The 14523-nt window shown below is 39.1% G+C and overlaps 1 protein-coding gene across 8 annotated transcripts in view; it reads left to right on the top strand.

Moving 5' to 3' along the window:
• The window catches only part of TCF12 (transcription factor 12), a 160705-nt gene that overhangs the window by 108416 nt on the left and 37766 nt on the right, over positions 1–14523 (top strand). For 5 of the 8 annotated variants that reach the window (XM_039557362.1, XM_039557364.1, XM_039557360.1 and 2 more), the window contains exon 9: positions 960–1012. In XM_039557362.1, the coding sequence (XP_039413296.1) occupies positions 960–1012 (53 nt within the window). Of the gene's footprint in view, positions 1–959; positions 1013–12548; positions 12707–14523 lie in introns of those variants that run through there. The other 3 variants (XM_039557367.1, XM_039557365.1, XM_039557366.1) reach the window with 3 other exon arrangements.

Consider the following 14523-nt stretch of genomic DNA (forward strand, 5'->3'; position numbering starts at 1 on the left):
TCCAATGTAAATATCTCTTCCAAAAGTCCTTTCCTTTTCTTTGTGAGCATGCCCGATGGGGAATGATGAGAGTAAAGATATCCAGCAGATATTTCACCTTATCTCACCTTTATTTTGTCATATCATCATCAGTGTTCTAAATGAAAACAGCAAAATAGGAATTTTGTGTTTTAATTAAAGACTCAATTGGTTAACTGTAGAGCTGGTAATCTCACCAGATACTCATCTTCAAAACATCAGTTAACTTGTAATTTCCATGCAGTTTTCAGATTAATTGTATTAGCATCTGATTAAACTGGCTCAGATTCTTGGTTTAGGTAGTGAAATTGCTGGGTACTTCTGTTATATTACAATAACTATTGGAAGGAAGAAGCAGGTATCATACATCCAACTTTACTATTACATGCAAATTTGAGATGTATTGACTTTATTACTCAAGGAAAGTAATTAGGTCATTAAATTTGTTGTTTATTTACAACCTTGGTAGTGTCTAAAACCTATAAAATTTACATCATGTTAGTATTCCTAGAGTATAAATCATATTTTAACATGTCAAATTCCTTTTTGATAGTTCTGTCTTTACTCTGATGTGGAGAAAAAGCATTTCTCTCGCTAATAAGTCCCATTTTCCTCCTTGTATGTCTCAAAACCTTACTTTGTTTCTTAGGAAGTGTATAAGGTCATAAGTGTACCCTTCAGAGTAACTGTTCTTAGGAATAACTGTTTTCCTTAGGGAAACAATTGAAAGTAACTATTCAGCAAAGCTTTATTTTAGAGAACATGGGTATGTTACATTTTTATATTGATGTGAAAGACAAATCTCATTGCCAGAGAATAAAAAATACATGAAACTGGAAAATAAGAAATTCGTCATGGAAAGAAAAAACTGCAGTGTAGCTATTTATTCTTTTTCACCTATAACGTAGATACTTGATGAAATGCTATTTTTCTGTGTGCAGATCCTCTACAGACAAAGAAAGTAAGAAAGGTGCCCCCTGGTTTGCCTTCTTCTGTAAGTACTACATTTTTTACTTATAGTGATAAAAATTAGGCTTAAATTGCATTCTCTTTACCTGCCATACATACAAATTACTTAACTTTAGCACTAGGAGGGCTATCTGCTGGACATGAGCAGCTAGGCTAGGTAATTGGGAGTGGTTCTGCAGGACTAAATACACATTTCATGTGGAATTTTTAGATTTCATAGCAGTGATTTGTAGCTCGCTCATATGCTCCTACCCACTTGTCCCTGTCATTTGAATTCCTCTCTTGGGAAGAGAGCTGGGCCAGGAGCTGTCAAAGAAGATCTCCTGTACAGGTCTTTTGATGTTTAATTAGTCATTATGTTGCTGAACAGGAGGACAGACAGAGATTAATAGCTGAGAATCTTAGAAATTTACATTTGTAATAATCCCAGTGGAGCTGAAGACATTAAGATTCGGAGGACATGTACAGCTCAGCTTGCCTCAGTAGGACTGAGGTTATTAATATGCATAAATCACCGAGTCAGATGTTCATTGTGAAGCCCTGGTGGATTTTAAAGCCTTCATTAAGCCTTTCCTAACTTCAGCCTAGCATCAGGAAAGCTTTCAAGCAACTAGTTTGTTGATCCCTCTTTGCTTGAAAATTTATCCTTCGAGAATAAAGGGCTTTGATAAAAAAGGTTGGAAGGGTTTTGGTGGAAAAATCATTAATGGCTGTGATAATCTAATGCTATAGGGGTGTTTTGTGGTATTAAATATGCTTTATTCTTAAAAGGAAGAAAATTGTTTATAAATGAATCTGCATTTAAAAATCCACGTGAAGTGAAAAATCCCCAGTGAAGTGAAGGACAGAATTATTTTTTCCCCTGCTCAGAACAAACAGGAGGGGAGGGGGAAGCTCCGCTGCCTTGCGGGATACGTCTCTTTGTTGTGTAAATGGATGTTGGGCTTTTATTTGGCAGTACTTAACACATGGGCGCAGGTGCACTTGGATGAGTCATAACTCAAAGCCGGATAGGCTGAATAGAACATACTGCACAGGCAACAGTAATATAGTGGGAGCAAAATGGGGCTGAGCTTTTTATTTTGTATTGAAGCTGAAGTACGGATGGTGTCTTCTAGTCCTTGCATCTCCCCTGTTCTCTCCTCCCTCTCTTTCCCTTCTCCCTCCCCCTGCTCACGATGATACAGACAGAAACCGGGATCTGAAATCCTATTTTAACAGTACTTCCAGATGGAGCTGAGATAGTGTGGATAGCCTGGGGCAGCTGTGCTCTGAACCTGCAGCCTACCTGGAAGCCAGGATTGCAGCTGCAGGCACTCTTAAAAGCTTTTGCTTGCATAAGCACTTGGGCCCCACTAGAGGCTGAATAGCTGCTTGATAAACAAAATGAACACAATGCCTCAAATCATTATTCCCGAGGCCAGGAATATTCTTCTTTCCCCCCTCCCTTTTTTTTTTTCCCTTCAGCAGCAGCTAAAAATAGTTTGGCAATTTACATTTTAACAGTTGCGTGTTATGTAGGGTGGCTTTACAGTCTAGCAGATGACTTCTGCTAGATTAACAAAAATATATTTAAAATGTCAGAGAAGCTAAAACACATAGCAGTGCAATTTTCATGTAATTTATTACTGTAATTCTAGGCAGTAATAAAGCTTACGCTACATGTTTAATATTTAGTAGCATCCGCCAGGTAAAGAGATCATTTTGGAGAATGAAAGACTTCTCTCATTTCTCTTACCAGGATTTAATTTTAACAAGCAATATTTTTCAAATGGTTTTCATTTAATTCTTCTTCTCTAAGAGTGGAGACAATAAAATGCTGATAGATTTTTATTTGTATTAACATTGTACCAATCTGTGCAATTAAGTGCAGTTACTGTGAATAATCAATGATTGCAATGCTGCAGGTTTTAAGCACTGTTTCTCTGTCTTTCAATGCTTTCACCGCTGAATAGAGCCTTGAAGTGACACATTACCAAAAAATCCAAAAAATTATACGAGATACTGTAATTGTGGAAGATGAGACAAAACTAAATTTCACTGAGCATCATAAGAAATTTAAATTGAGTAGATCATTATGTAAGTGTAGTCTTTATTTTAAATATACCTTCATAAGAAGTGCGAATGTGTTGTGGGAAAGATAAAAGTTGCTGTAGCTAGTAGATAGTGCAGGAAAGTTTAATTATAATATGAAAAGTCAGAGGAAAGATGATACTTAATTTTGTTACACAAATCTGTATTTTTTAGTTTTTCAGCGTCTGAAATACTGGTTTCTGCAATGTTTTTGTTAGCATACGGCTGCCATGTCAACGGATACTCAGCAGTAATTTAATTTCCTAGATAACTGTAATTTAATAACAGTCTTTTAAGTAATAATGATTCGAAAAACCCCAAACAACCCTTCCTCTAGTTTGTTTCCTTTTCTCTTGGTTTTGTATGGTACTTTCTGACATTACTTGTTTCGAAGTTTATCTTTTTTAACGTGTTCTTATCAGGGCCTAAAATAAAAACAGTTACAGATAAAAGTACTGGTGAATTGTTTGGCTTCTTTCTGGAATGCATCTCAATCTGAATATGTCCTCTTACTGTAAAAATTAAATGTTCCAGGCAAATGCATTTTTAAGTTTTTGTGTTGTGACTTGTTAAGTGGTGACTCACTGCTCAAAACATTTTGAATGTTGACATGTAAGCATTTATGTTAAACTACAATGACTAAATTTAAAGCACTCCGAGGAGGATAGAAGTTTTGAAAATCTATTTTTTTTCAATCCAGGTTTGAGGGAACAGCAAGATTATGATATGCTGTTTATATTACAGGGAGGGGGAATACTGTTCAATGAGTTACATTATCTTCAGAGATTGAACACTTGTATTTCTGAGAATTTTTCTGATTGTAGGAATTACCTTAACTAAGCCAGACACTAATAATATCATCTATCTTGAAACCAGTGTAACTCCTTGGCCCAGAAGAGCAGAGTGTCAGGGTTTCTGGAGAGCTGCTCAGGCTGCAGCGGGAGAAGACAGACAAGTGAGGCTCACTCAGAAATGCCCAGGGAGATTGTCATCCAAAAATGGATGGGCTGTGAGCAGAAATGTACTATTTACATGTGGAGTCAGGAAATATTTCAAAATAACATTTGTTACTAGTACCATAATCAGTGGCTATCATGAGGTCATAATTCTAAGAAAAATAGTGTGAATATCTATCATCATTCTTGTGCTATTTAATTAGTGTCATATCAGAGAAATAACTGGAATACATTGTATCTGTTGATTTTTGTTACAGAAAATGAGCTGTGACATACAAACACAAATGTCTGTTTGTTTTCTGTGTCGTTTCTAAAAAGTTTTTTGAGCATTTTAGGCTTTCCATAGTACCTGAGATGATCAGCTAATATTAAACATTAGATTACACTTATTTAATAAGAGATTGTCAAATTAATATTTTCTGGTAGCAGGGATTTCTTTCTAAATTCAAACTTCTATTTTTCAATACATATAAGACAATTTGTAGTTTCATTATAAAGGGGTTCCTCATATATCACCCTCTATAGTATGTGTATAGTCCATGGGTGCTAATTTCTTGCAAGAATTATTTATGATACAAAAATACAGCAAACTTGGTTTGCATGCATAGAACTACCACCCATTTAAGGTGCTTTTCTTTCTGTTTTCATTTTAAGACCAAGCTTCTAGAGATGTTTCAAAACATGTAACATGAAGATACTAATGGTACAAGAAGAAAAATAATAGGTGTTACTCCCTTCTATGCTCTCTCCTTCCTCCACCCCTCCTAAAGGATAAAAGGAGATTATTTGAAACGGTAGAATGGGAAGTATCTTCTGAAAGATTACCTAAAACCCAGTTTTTGAGAGGTTAATGTTTAGACTGTATTAGATATAACATTCACCACACTGAGTGGACTCTCTCAATATTAGCAATTTCCATGTGTATTGAAGTAGCCTCGTGTAAAGCAACACCATTGGAATACTTTTATGAAGTCTATGGATCTGAATCAAAACTTTGGAGCATCCTGGGTGGATATTTGGTGTGATGTTGAACTGACTGTGATGCTGTGTTTAACTGACTTTCTAGGGAGACTTCTTTTGTGGTAAGATTTTTTTTCCCCACTGTCCACAAATGGTGCCCAAATGTAAAAAGCAGGATTTAGTTAGTTCGGATCTGTTCTGAATTGCCCTGCACAGTCAAGTCGTACATTCAACTGTCACTTGTCTTTAATAGCTAGAGCTCTCAAAGACAGCAGTAGCTCTCCTGACCCCTCTCCTCTGCTCCTGTGCTGTGTTCTAGAAAGCAATTTTAAATAACAAAACTGAGTAAATAAAGTCTTATGGATAATGCAACACAGAACTTGCGATTTCTTCCTCATGACACAGTCTTCCATCTTCTTCTGCTTTATGCTCATTCTTTGCTCACTTGATTTATGGGATGAAGATTTTAAGGACTTGCTAAATACTGCTTTTTAAGCACTGTGTTCATCTATGAACTTGAACAAAATGCAAATGTATAAAACATCCAACTCCTAAATTATGTTACAAACCAAGTAAAAATGTTTGAGATTTCATGTGTAATAAGAAAAAGGTCTGGTTTTTTGGTTAGATTATTGTAGGGTTTTTTTTCAACATGGCCTTTATTTGAAATCTGTCTGAAAACCGCAGTAACCTCAGATTATAGCATCCCACCTGCTCTTTGTTACATGAGAACATTTAGCTGTCATTAAACAACCAGGCAGCCCATTGCACAGTCCTGCTGTGAGAGTTCAGCTCGAGTTCTCACTGAATTAGGGTGAAGATACTTGAGCACCCCTCTCTTAAAAGCTTTTTTAAAAAATTGCAATCAGATCATTTTTCCAAACTAACTGTCCTGTTGTCTGACTGTGGTGAACTAATGTGAGGTTGCTTAATTGAGAGATCTTCTCTGAAAATCCTGCATATACATGCATCCATGATGGATATATAATGATGTCAAATAATTTCTCTGTGTTTGGATTTACTGGAGATACTTTATTTTTGAAGTTTTCACAACATATCAAAATGAGTGTATTAGATGCTCTTAAATTAGAGTGTAGATTTGCATAAAAGAACCTTAAATTTTGTGCATAGTTAGAAAAACTGTTACTAAAAAAAATACTGAATTGCAGTTCATGTTATTTAGGGAGAAGTTACATGGAATTTCTGCAACCTCTGCTTTACCTCAAAGATGAATGTGTCCATTACCACAAATTGGTGTGGTGTTTTATAACAATAGATAAGGATACAAGCTTTTCTGAAGACTATTTCTTATTATCTTTTTCTTGATAATACTTGTGGCTTTGGTGGGAAGATTTTTATAATGCTTGAAGTCAGCTAGGAAAGTAGTGAGGAATGTTGTGTTGCTGAACTTTCATGGGCTGTTGAAGTGAGTGGTTTCCCTTTGCTTGCTTGCTCGGCCCAAATGTGGCGCAGGTTGCTTTGCCTGTGACCTGGCCATTTGGCAGAAATGGGCAATACAAAAACAAATGCAAAAACAAAACAAATGCTTTTTCGAAAGAATGGTACTGCAATTAAAGCACGGCATAATCTTGAAGTAAAATTTCAGATGTAGATGTGTCTTTACACAATGAAGCAAATTGAATTAAATTACCTCCGAGTTTAGTGCCACAGTTTCTTGTGGCATCAGGTTTTATAAAGCAAGCAAGTTGTTCAGTCTTGGAGATGTAGTTGTGGGATTTCATTCCATTTACACTGGTGCCAGGATTAGTTGTTACTGTTCTTTCCTTCTGTGAGGTACAGGTGGATTCCTGACTGCGGATGACAGAAGGATTGCCCGTTTGGCTTTTGATAGCTCTCGGCTTGACTTGCAGAGCACTTTTGCCAAGCAGCGAGTTGCAGTACAGAAGAAGGCGAGGGACGCAAGATCTATGCCGAGGCACAGTTAGCTCTCTGCATTTTGACTCGCCATGTTCCAAAGCTTCCCTGACAGCGAATTATTTACCAAATTTTGGCAGCGTGTGCGAGCGCCGGCGCGGGCCGGGCGCAGGTCGTGCCTCTGGAGCCCCCTGCAGGCCGATGGCACAAGCGCAGGGCCCGGCCTGGGAGGGGAGATCCGCGCTCCGGGCCGGGGCTGGGCCGGCAGAGGGACCCCGCAGGCACCGCGCAAGTGCTCACAGAAACTTTCTTGGCCATCTTGAGTTGATGTGAAGAGATCTGTAACTCAGGTACTCTTCTGCGAGTTTCAGTAACAGCCTTGCTAATTTACGTCAGGGTTTAAAACTCTTTTAAGGTCTCTATAGGTTTCTAGATTGGGTAGGTTTTTAGCACATTTTGTGATGATTATCTGGCTTCTGATTGGATAATTTATTGCCTCAGGATAATAAACATGTTTGTTTACTCTTTAATGCAGATATGGCTAGTTAAGACCTTCCTAAAGAGACTTTCAAACTGTAAGCACTTTATATTTCCAGCAAAATAATAGAACTTCCTGAATTTGAGCAATATCCCATCAAAGTTATACTTGAATGATTTCAAAACAAATTTTAAAACTTCCTCTAAGAAATTATTTTGTGATTGATTCTGAAAAATGGGATATACAGCACTTTTTTCTCATTCTTCCCATTCCAATAAAATATTTGTGTAATAACTTAACTATCTCATAAAATTGGATAAATTCAACTTGAACATTGAATAAATTCATTATTATTTGGAGAACTACTGAAACAGAAAAGTCCTAGCTGCAGTTTCCTATTAAAAAAAAAGTTGGTTTTTTTTACCCATACCTGCCAGAGGTAACAGGAGTTTTTTTGCAGAAAAAAAAAAGAGCCCAAATCAACAACAAAAACCCCAACAACCATCCCTCAACCCTGTAGTACTGCGAGGTAAAAGTAGTGGATAGCAATTAATATCCATTTAATTAGTATTTACTATCTATTCTCTATCCCTTCAAACTCTTTCCCTGGTTATAGTAACATGAATGTTAAATGTGCAGTTAAAGACAAATATTTTGAAGAGGAAAACCACCAAACTAATTTAGCTCTTGCGTAGATTAGTAAATTAATTTGGTTGAAACATCGTCCTTTGGATATTGGTGGGAAGGATTGCCTATAAAATTTAGTCTACTGAGTTACTTTAAATTGCCTTCTATACAACTCATCTGCTCCATCTCTGCTGAGCAGCATGCTTAGTGGTTGGTTAACACAGAAGGCTATCCTTCCAGGATTTTAAAGTAAATTAACATTTAGTTAGCTGATGAATTACATAGAGGACAGTATAATAAGCATTGTGTTTTCCCCTGAAAACAGACAGGTTTCTTTCTTACAGCTTGAAACCTTGTCTATTCTGACAGCTACATTATGCAGCATATTCAATGCCTCCCATTAGCAATGGTCCTCACTCTGGCTTTGCTACAGTTAATCATCATAAATGTTTGGCTTTAAAATAAGTTATATTGGGAGTCCTAATATGTATAGATTTTTTTTCTGAATTTTTGCTGGACAAACAGCTCAAAATGACTATGTATATTTTAGTTAGCAACAGGTTGTTCTGTATCAGTTAGAGTCTGTCTCTCCTGTTCAGGTTCCAGTTTTCTTAGAACTGATAAGAACTTTATCACTTGTGAAACTTCTGTTCCTCTGTTGAACCTGGTTGAGATTGATAAGAAGTTCCAGCCTTGGACAGTGTGGGGTGGAAAGGAGGGAGTTCTAGGGCAGTTGCCTTTACCTTATTTCCAAAGCAAGAAGGTTAGCCTAGCCCCTAAGAAATTAATGGAAATTGGTAAGAGCAAAAGATCTGGTTTCCCCATGGAAAGGGGAAAAGGAAAGCAGGCTTGGGCTCTCACCATGTTACTGTTTTTTTCCAACAAGACTGAAGCTAACTCTCCACAAGGAGACACTTGATACTTGGGTTTCCACACCACAGTTGCTTTTGTTGGTGAAAGAGGAGCTTTAATTTCTAGTAGCACATAATCTAAAAAAGATTTGGTGCTTTTTGTGTTAGAATAGACACATTTAAAATAACAAAACTGTGATAAAAGGCATTAACCTTTTTAAAGCATTTTGATATTTCAGTTTTGTGGAGTATGTTTGACTAGAGAATGGCTCTCATCTGTTGAGACAGTTACATAACTATCTTTCATATGGTATAACATTCAGTGATCTGTAGAAATTATGTTTATTTTTTATAAATTCAGATGATGAATTACATATGCTCTATTGTGTATTTGCTTTGTGGCTCTGGCAAGTTGAACAAAAAATTATTTCACGTGAAAGTTTGTTTTCAGGGAGAACATGTGGTTCATTCACAAAATCTCTTAGTGTTAAAATCATCTTTGAAAATATTCTCTTACAGGTAGCTTTGTTTATTTTTAGGTCAGTATTTCACTCTGCATCAGCTTTCATAATCTCTTTACATACTTTAGGAACAGGCAGTTTATTGTTTTTGACATACACTACAGGGTCATGAGTGGAAACAATTCAGGCTACAAAGTGCGTGTCAGTTCAGTGCTCCTCTGCTGACGGCATGTCTGTCTGAAATCAAGTTTAAAAAATTGGTCCTGTCTCCAGCTGACTTGTTTTGTCAGGCTGAGTCATAAGATTAACCCTTGACTTGTCACCAAGGAAAAATGGAGTAAACAAGTGTACCCTGTACAGTATCGCTGATCCAGCTATGATTCATTTCACTGTAACATGATTCTCTTAAGAAAACAAATTTCAGAGCAGCTGTTGCTTGGCTTAAATGAGGATTAGAAAAATTGCAACCACAAAACAAAAACTTGCTGTGTAGCTTTTGGAATTGTTATCTGGTAGTAGTTCCTGCAAATACTGAGTTACTGCTAACAACATAGCATTTTTTTTCAGCAGTCTTTCAAATTCTTCCATTTTAGGTTCATATTTTATCCTGGGGAAAGTAAACTTCTGTGGTTTAAAGTCTGATATGCTGGTGGAATTATGGCCTGATCCTGTAAGGTGAATCAATGCAACAAATGTGAGAAACAATGTTTTCATACAGTAAATGTAGAGCAGATACAGTGGTATGTTTCAAGCATTGGGCACTCAAGATTTTATTCCCAATGATGTAACTGAGTGTAGGACAAATAATTTCCTTTTTGGTAAAATGCAATTGTTATCCTTTTGATTTGTGGGGAAGGAACTCAGGAGCAAATTCATTTAGTGACTCATTATGGAGGGACCAGTTTGTCTACAAACTGACGTTTGCAGTGGCGTTCCTCAGTTTTATTGATCATATTGTTGCTTTTGTCTTACCCATGTGCTGGTGAACAAGGTTAATGTTTTACTTCTACTGATAAATGTTAATAGTGTTAGTAAACATTACTAGTTAATATTACCTATGTATTTTTTGTTACATTGCTCTGTACATGTATAGAGCAGCTGTACACAGAGCAGCCCCCCACCAATGCTACACAGTCAGGTTTTTCTGCTTGATGTTTTTAACATTTTTCCAATTGCTTATATATAGGTAGATAATGGTTATTATTTGAGAGGGGGCTTGATCATGCTTTTCATCCCTAATACAACTATTTTGAAAACTGGACATGTGTGCATGGAGGTGCAGTAGCAATTACAACTATGTTGGTGATAGTCTTTACTTCAAAGAACTGACTGCAGTTACCCTGGAAGTACTTCTAATGTTTCAAAAGTTTGCATGCTAATTTTTTTTTTTTTTTAAAGGGTTCTCTTACTACTTCAAGTCTGTAAGCTGAAAGCACCTTCTCCAGTGTTTAGGGTTTTTTCTAAGTTGTACATTAGACTGAAGAAGTGTTTTTAATCTAGTGTGCTATGACAAGTAGCACATGCAAAGATCTGAAGATCTTTTAGCATGTCTCATCTGTAGAGTCCTGCACATTAGTGAGAAGCTTTAAGGAATGGCATTGTTAGCTGCAAATCAAAGCTTCTTACTGACTCTCTGGGGACTGAAATGGGTCTTTGTGGTCCCTAGGGAAGAAGGAAGCCGCCAGTCACTCTGCAGGCCTGGCAATTTAATAGTCTGCAGTATAGTGATGTTCTTTTTTGCAGCTGCTGCTGCTCCGCCTTTTGTATTGGAGAGGAGTTTGGTTCAGATATCATTAGCTTTGCTGCATAGTTAAACAGTTCTGGATGTGTAGTTTGACTTGCAGTAAAAATGCAAGTGTTCTTCAGCAGATGGAAACTTCAGGGTGTATTTGCCAACATACTCTGAGCACGGTAGTCTAATTGACTGGAAGAGTTCACTGAAAAAGCATTTGAAGCTTGAGATGTGAATATTTTTTGTCAGTGTGTGTATATTCTGTATATTTATAGACACTACAGTAGTTATATCCTGAGATAATGGACATTATACAGAGATTTTTATCTGATTGTAGTATTCAGCTGCAGTCAGTTTATCACCCTTGTGGATCTTTTTAGTTCAGAGGGTTTCGCTGACGCACGAGGTGCTTGGCTGCTTGGCGGAATGAACCAGACTTCTGCAACTTGCTTTCTTTCCCTGTAAATGGCTGAACTGAACTTTACCCATTTTTTTCCTTATCCTGAAATATTTTCCTGCTTTTGTCAGGAGGAAGGCAGGGAGAATTCACAGCATTGGCAGTAGACACAACTAGAGGTGGAGAAACGTGGTTGTGTGTTAACCTTTTTTCTCCTGGATTGAAGTCGCTATCTGACTTAGCAGAAGCTCAGCTGTGTTCATTTGTAGAAAACTTAAAAATGTACGTCTCATTAAGAGTTAATGTTAGTTAATGCCACTGCTCAGTGAAGAAAGCAAAAAAGACCTACCAGGCATTGATAGTGTGCAAATATTGAGGGATCTTTGTGCTGGAAGTTGCAGTCTGTTTGCTGTATTGAATAGTTCATTGAATAGTTCACGTTTTTCTGATGTGCCGAAGTTGTTGGGGTCCTCTTCCCTTCTCTGCCCTGTCTCATATCGGCACATATGTGTGCTTTATTCATACAAAAATGTATTAGACAATATAAAGAGACCCTGGACTTGTGTTTCCAAGAGAATCCTTCCTTATAGTTTGTATACCCCACCTTAAAGATGGATTTTGGGTGATTCCAGAAAATGAAAATATATTTTTTTTTTTTTTTTTAAATTTTTTTTCCTTTTTAAAGCCAAGCACCTTGTGCAGGTATTGTCCGTGTCAGGGTCACTCCCTGCCCCAGGCTGCCATGCTCGGAGGGGCTCGGGAGCGCTGGGTGCTCGGGCTCTCCCATGGGACTTGCTCCCAGCAGCTCCCCGCGCCTTTGGGAAGCGTTTGCCAAAGTTGGAAGCAACTTTAGGCAGAGCCAGATGGCCGTGTGGCTGGAGCTGCATCGAGCAGCGTCTGCAAGGCCACAAGTGCTCTAATTTAATTAAAACAAAAAGCAGACGATTATCTCGGGGCTCAGGACGTGCCCATGTGCGGGTTCCCTACGGCTCCCGCCGCGTTGGGCTGTGTGTGCCGAGCCCTCGGCGCCCACGGGCCCGTGCGCGCCTCCTCCCGGGGCCGGGGCCGGGGCGCGGAGCGGGGGCTGGCGCGCCCCCCGCGCCCAACCCCCGCGCCGGCCGGAGATGGTTCAGTCCTGCTTTGCATAAGCCGCCTTTGAGCACTCCATGTGCGCGCGGCGGGTGGATGCCGTGGGGAGCGGGAGGCGGGCGCGCTGAGCCCGGCCCGCGCCAGCCGCGCCATGTACTGCGCCTACCCCGTGCCCGCGTGGGGCAGCAGCTCCCTCATGTACTACTACAACGGCAAGACGGTGAGCGGGCCGCCTTTGTCCGGGGCCGCCGGGCCGGGCTCACGCAAGTTTCTCCGCGCCGGGGCCCCGCCAGCCCGGCTGCGCTGGGGCTGGGACGGGAGCTCAGCGCGGGGCGCACGGCGGGTCGGGCTGTGAGGGGACCGGGGGCTGTGCGGGACCGGGCTGGGGCTCGGGGCCGCTTTGTGTGACGGGGGACGGGCGGCCGCGCAAGACCCGCCGAAGTTTGTGTTCCTGCGTGCCCGCCGCTTTTCTTTAGGGTTTGTAGGTTTGGCTGGGGTTATTTTGGGTTTGTTTTTAAGCAGTGCCCTCCCCAGGGGCTGCAGGGCTGCCCTGTGCAGCGCTCCGCAGCCCCCCGGCTCCGGCGGCCCGAGCCCCGGCCAGCGCCGCGCACCGGGCCGGCCGCCAGCGCTGCCCTGCCCGCGCCGGGCGCTCGCGGTGGGAGTTCGGAATCATCAAACGCTCCGGCAAACACGGAAGGGGGGTGGGCGGAAAAAGCAGATTCCGCAGGGAGAAAAAAGAAAACCAAAACCAAACCTCTGTGGATATAACTTTGTGGAAATTGAACTGAATATTTCTGTTTCGTGGTTGATACTAATAATTTTTAAATTAGACCACCAGTTCTGAGTTTTGTGTGTAAAAATTAGCATAAGATGGTACATTTAACACGGTATGTTTCTTCTACTCTGTTTATGTTGTATGTGGTTTTGGCTTTCTTCTGTTATAAGAATAGTGATAAGTAGGAAAAGGGGAGATGCTGATACTGATCTTTTTTGTGGCTTTTTGTTTTGTTTTGTTTTTTTTTATTGCTGGTCCACCTTCTGTGGGCCTGTGTCAGTTTGCTTTCATTAGTAAACTTTTTTTTGCCAAGATTTTTGCTCAATGGTAATTAAATTGTGGATCTTTATATTCATAAAGGACGCTGTGTATGAGCTTCTTGAATAACAGCAAAAACACTGGAGGAGAGGTTGGGGAATCAGTAAAATCGCTTGGTCTCTATTTCATTTCCTTTGGTATAAATGCCAGCTGTCTTTCAAATATGAAATGATTTTTCTTTCATGTCTGCTCCTAGGCTAAAACAATCTGTTTGAAGTTTTATGTGAAGATATATATAAGACTTAAGTAAAATTAACTATACAATACCCCTGAAGCAAAGGGAATATAACTTGCATGGAGTTTTGATTTTATTCTTTCTAGAGCACAGATCACTCTATTACAACATTTCTCTTTGTTCTTGTAGCAGGAAAAAAGGCTTTGATCTTATTAAGTATTTCCAGGCATATAGTAGATGGAAGTGCTGGTACTGTAGGAGGGCATGGCTTGAAAATTGATAGCATGTGCCTGTTATGGGTCAGAGGTGACCTTTATGAGCTTGAAAACTTAGTAAATAGATGACAAATCATATGATCATCCTATATCATGTTGCCCAAGGTTTTATTTAATTTTTTTTTAAAACATCTTAGTAACTTTTATCACTGTTTCTAGGAATACTTCAAGTTGGCCTAAATGACTAATTTAAATATACATAAGGAGGTTATGTGAAGTTGTGGGATTGGTTTTTGTGTTAGTTTTTGAAGCACACCTCTTGGTGTGTATGCCAAATCTTTGTATGTACCTTTCTACAGTGACAGAACAGTACATACCCTAATTTTGATGTCTTAATGCTTTTATTTGTAATGTTTGATAAATTAGAAGTTGATAGTTTGAACCTCATTGTTCAAGTTGGAGATTTTTATTTAGATAATTGTATTAGATTTTTGATGTTATACCTGCTAATGTATATAAAATTTGATTTTTATATTCACAAAATAAGTGAGAAA

Source organism: Corvus cornix, chromosome 10, assembly GCF_000738735.6.
Source record: "Corvus cornix cornix isolate S_Up_H32 chromosome 10, ASM73873v5, whole genome shotgun sequence".
NCBI lineage: Eukaryota > Metazoa > Chordata > Aves > Passeriformes > Corvidae > Corvus > Corvus cornix.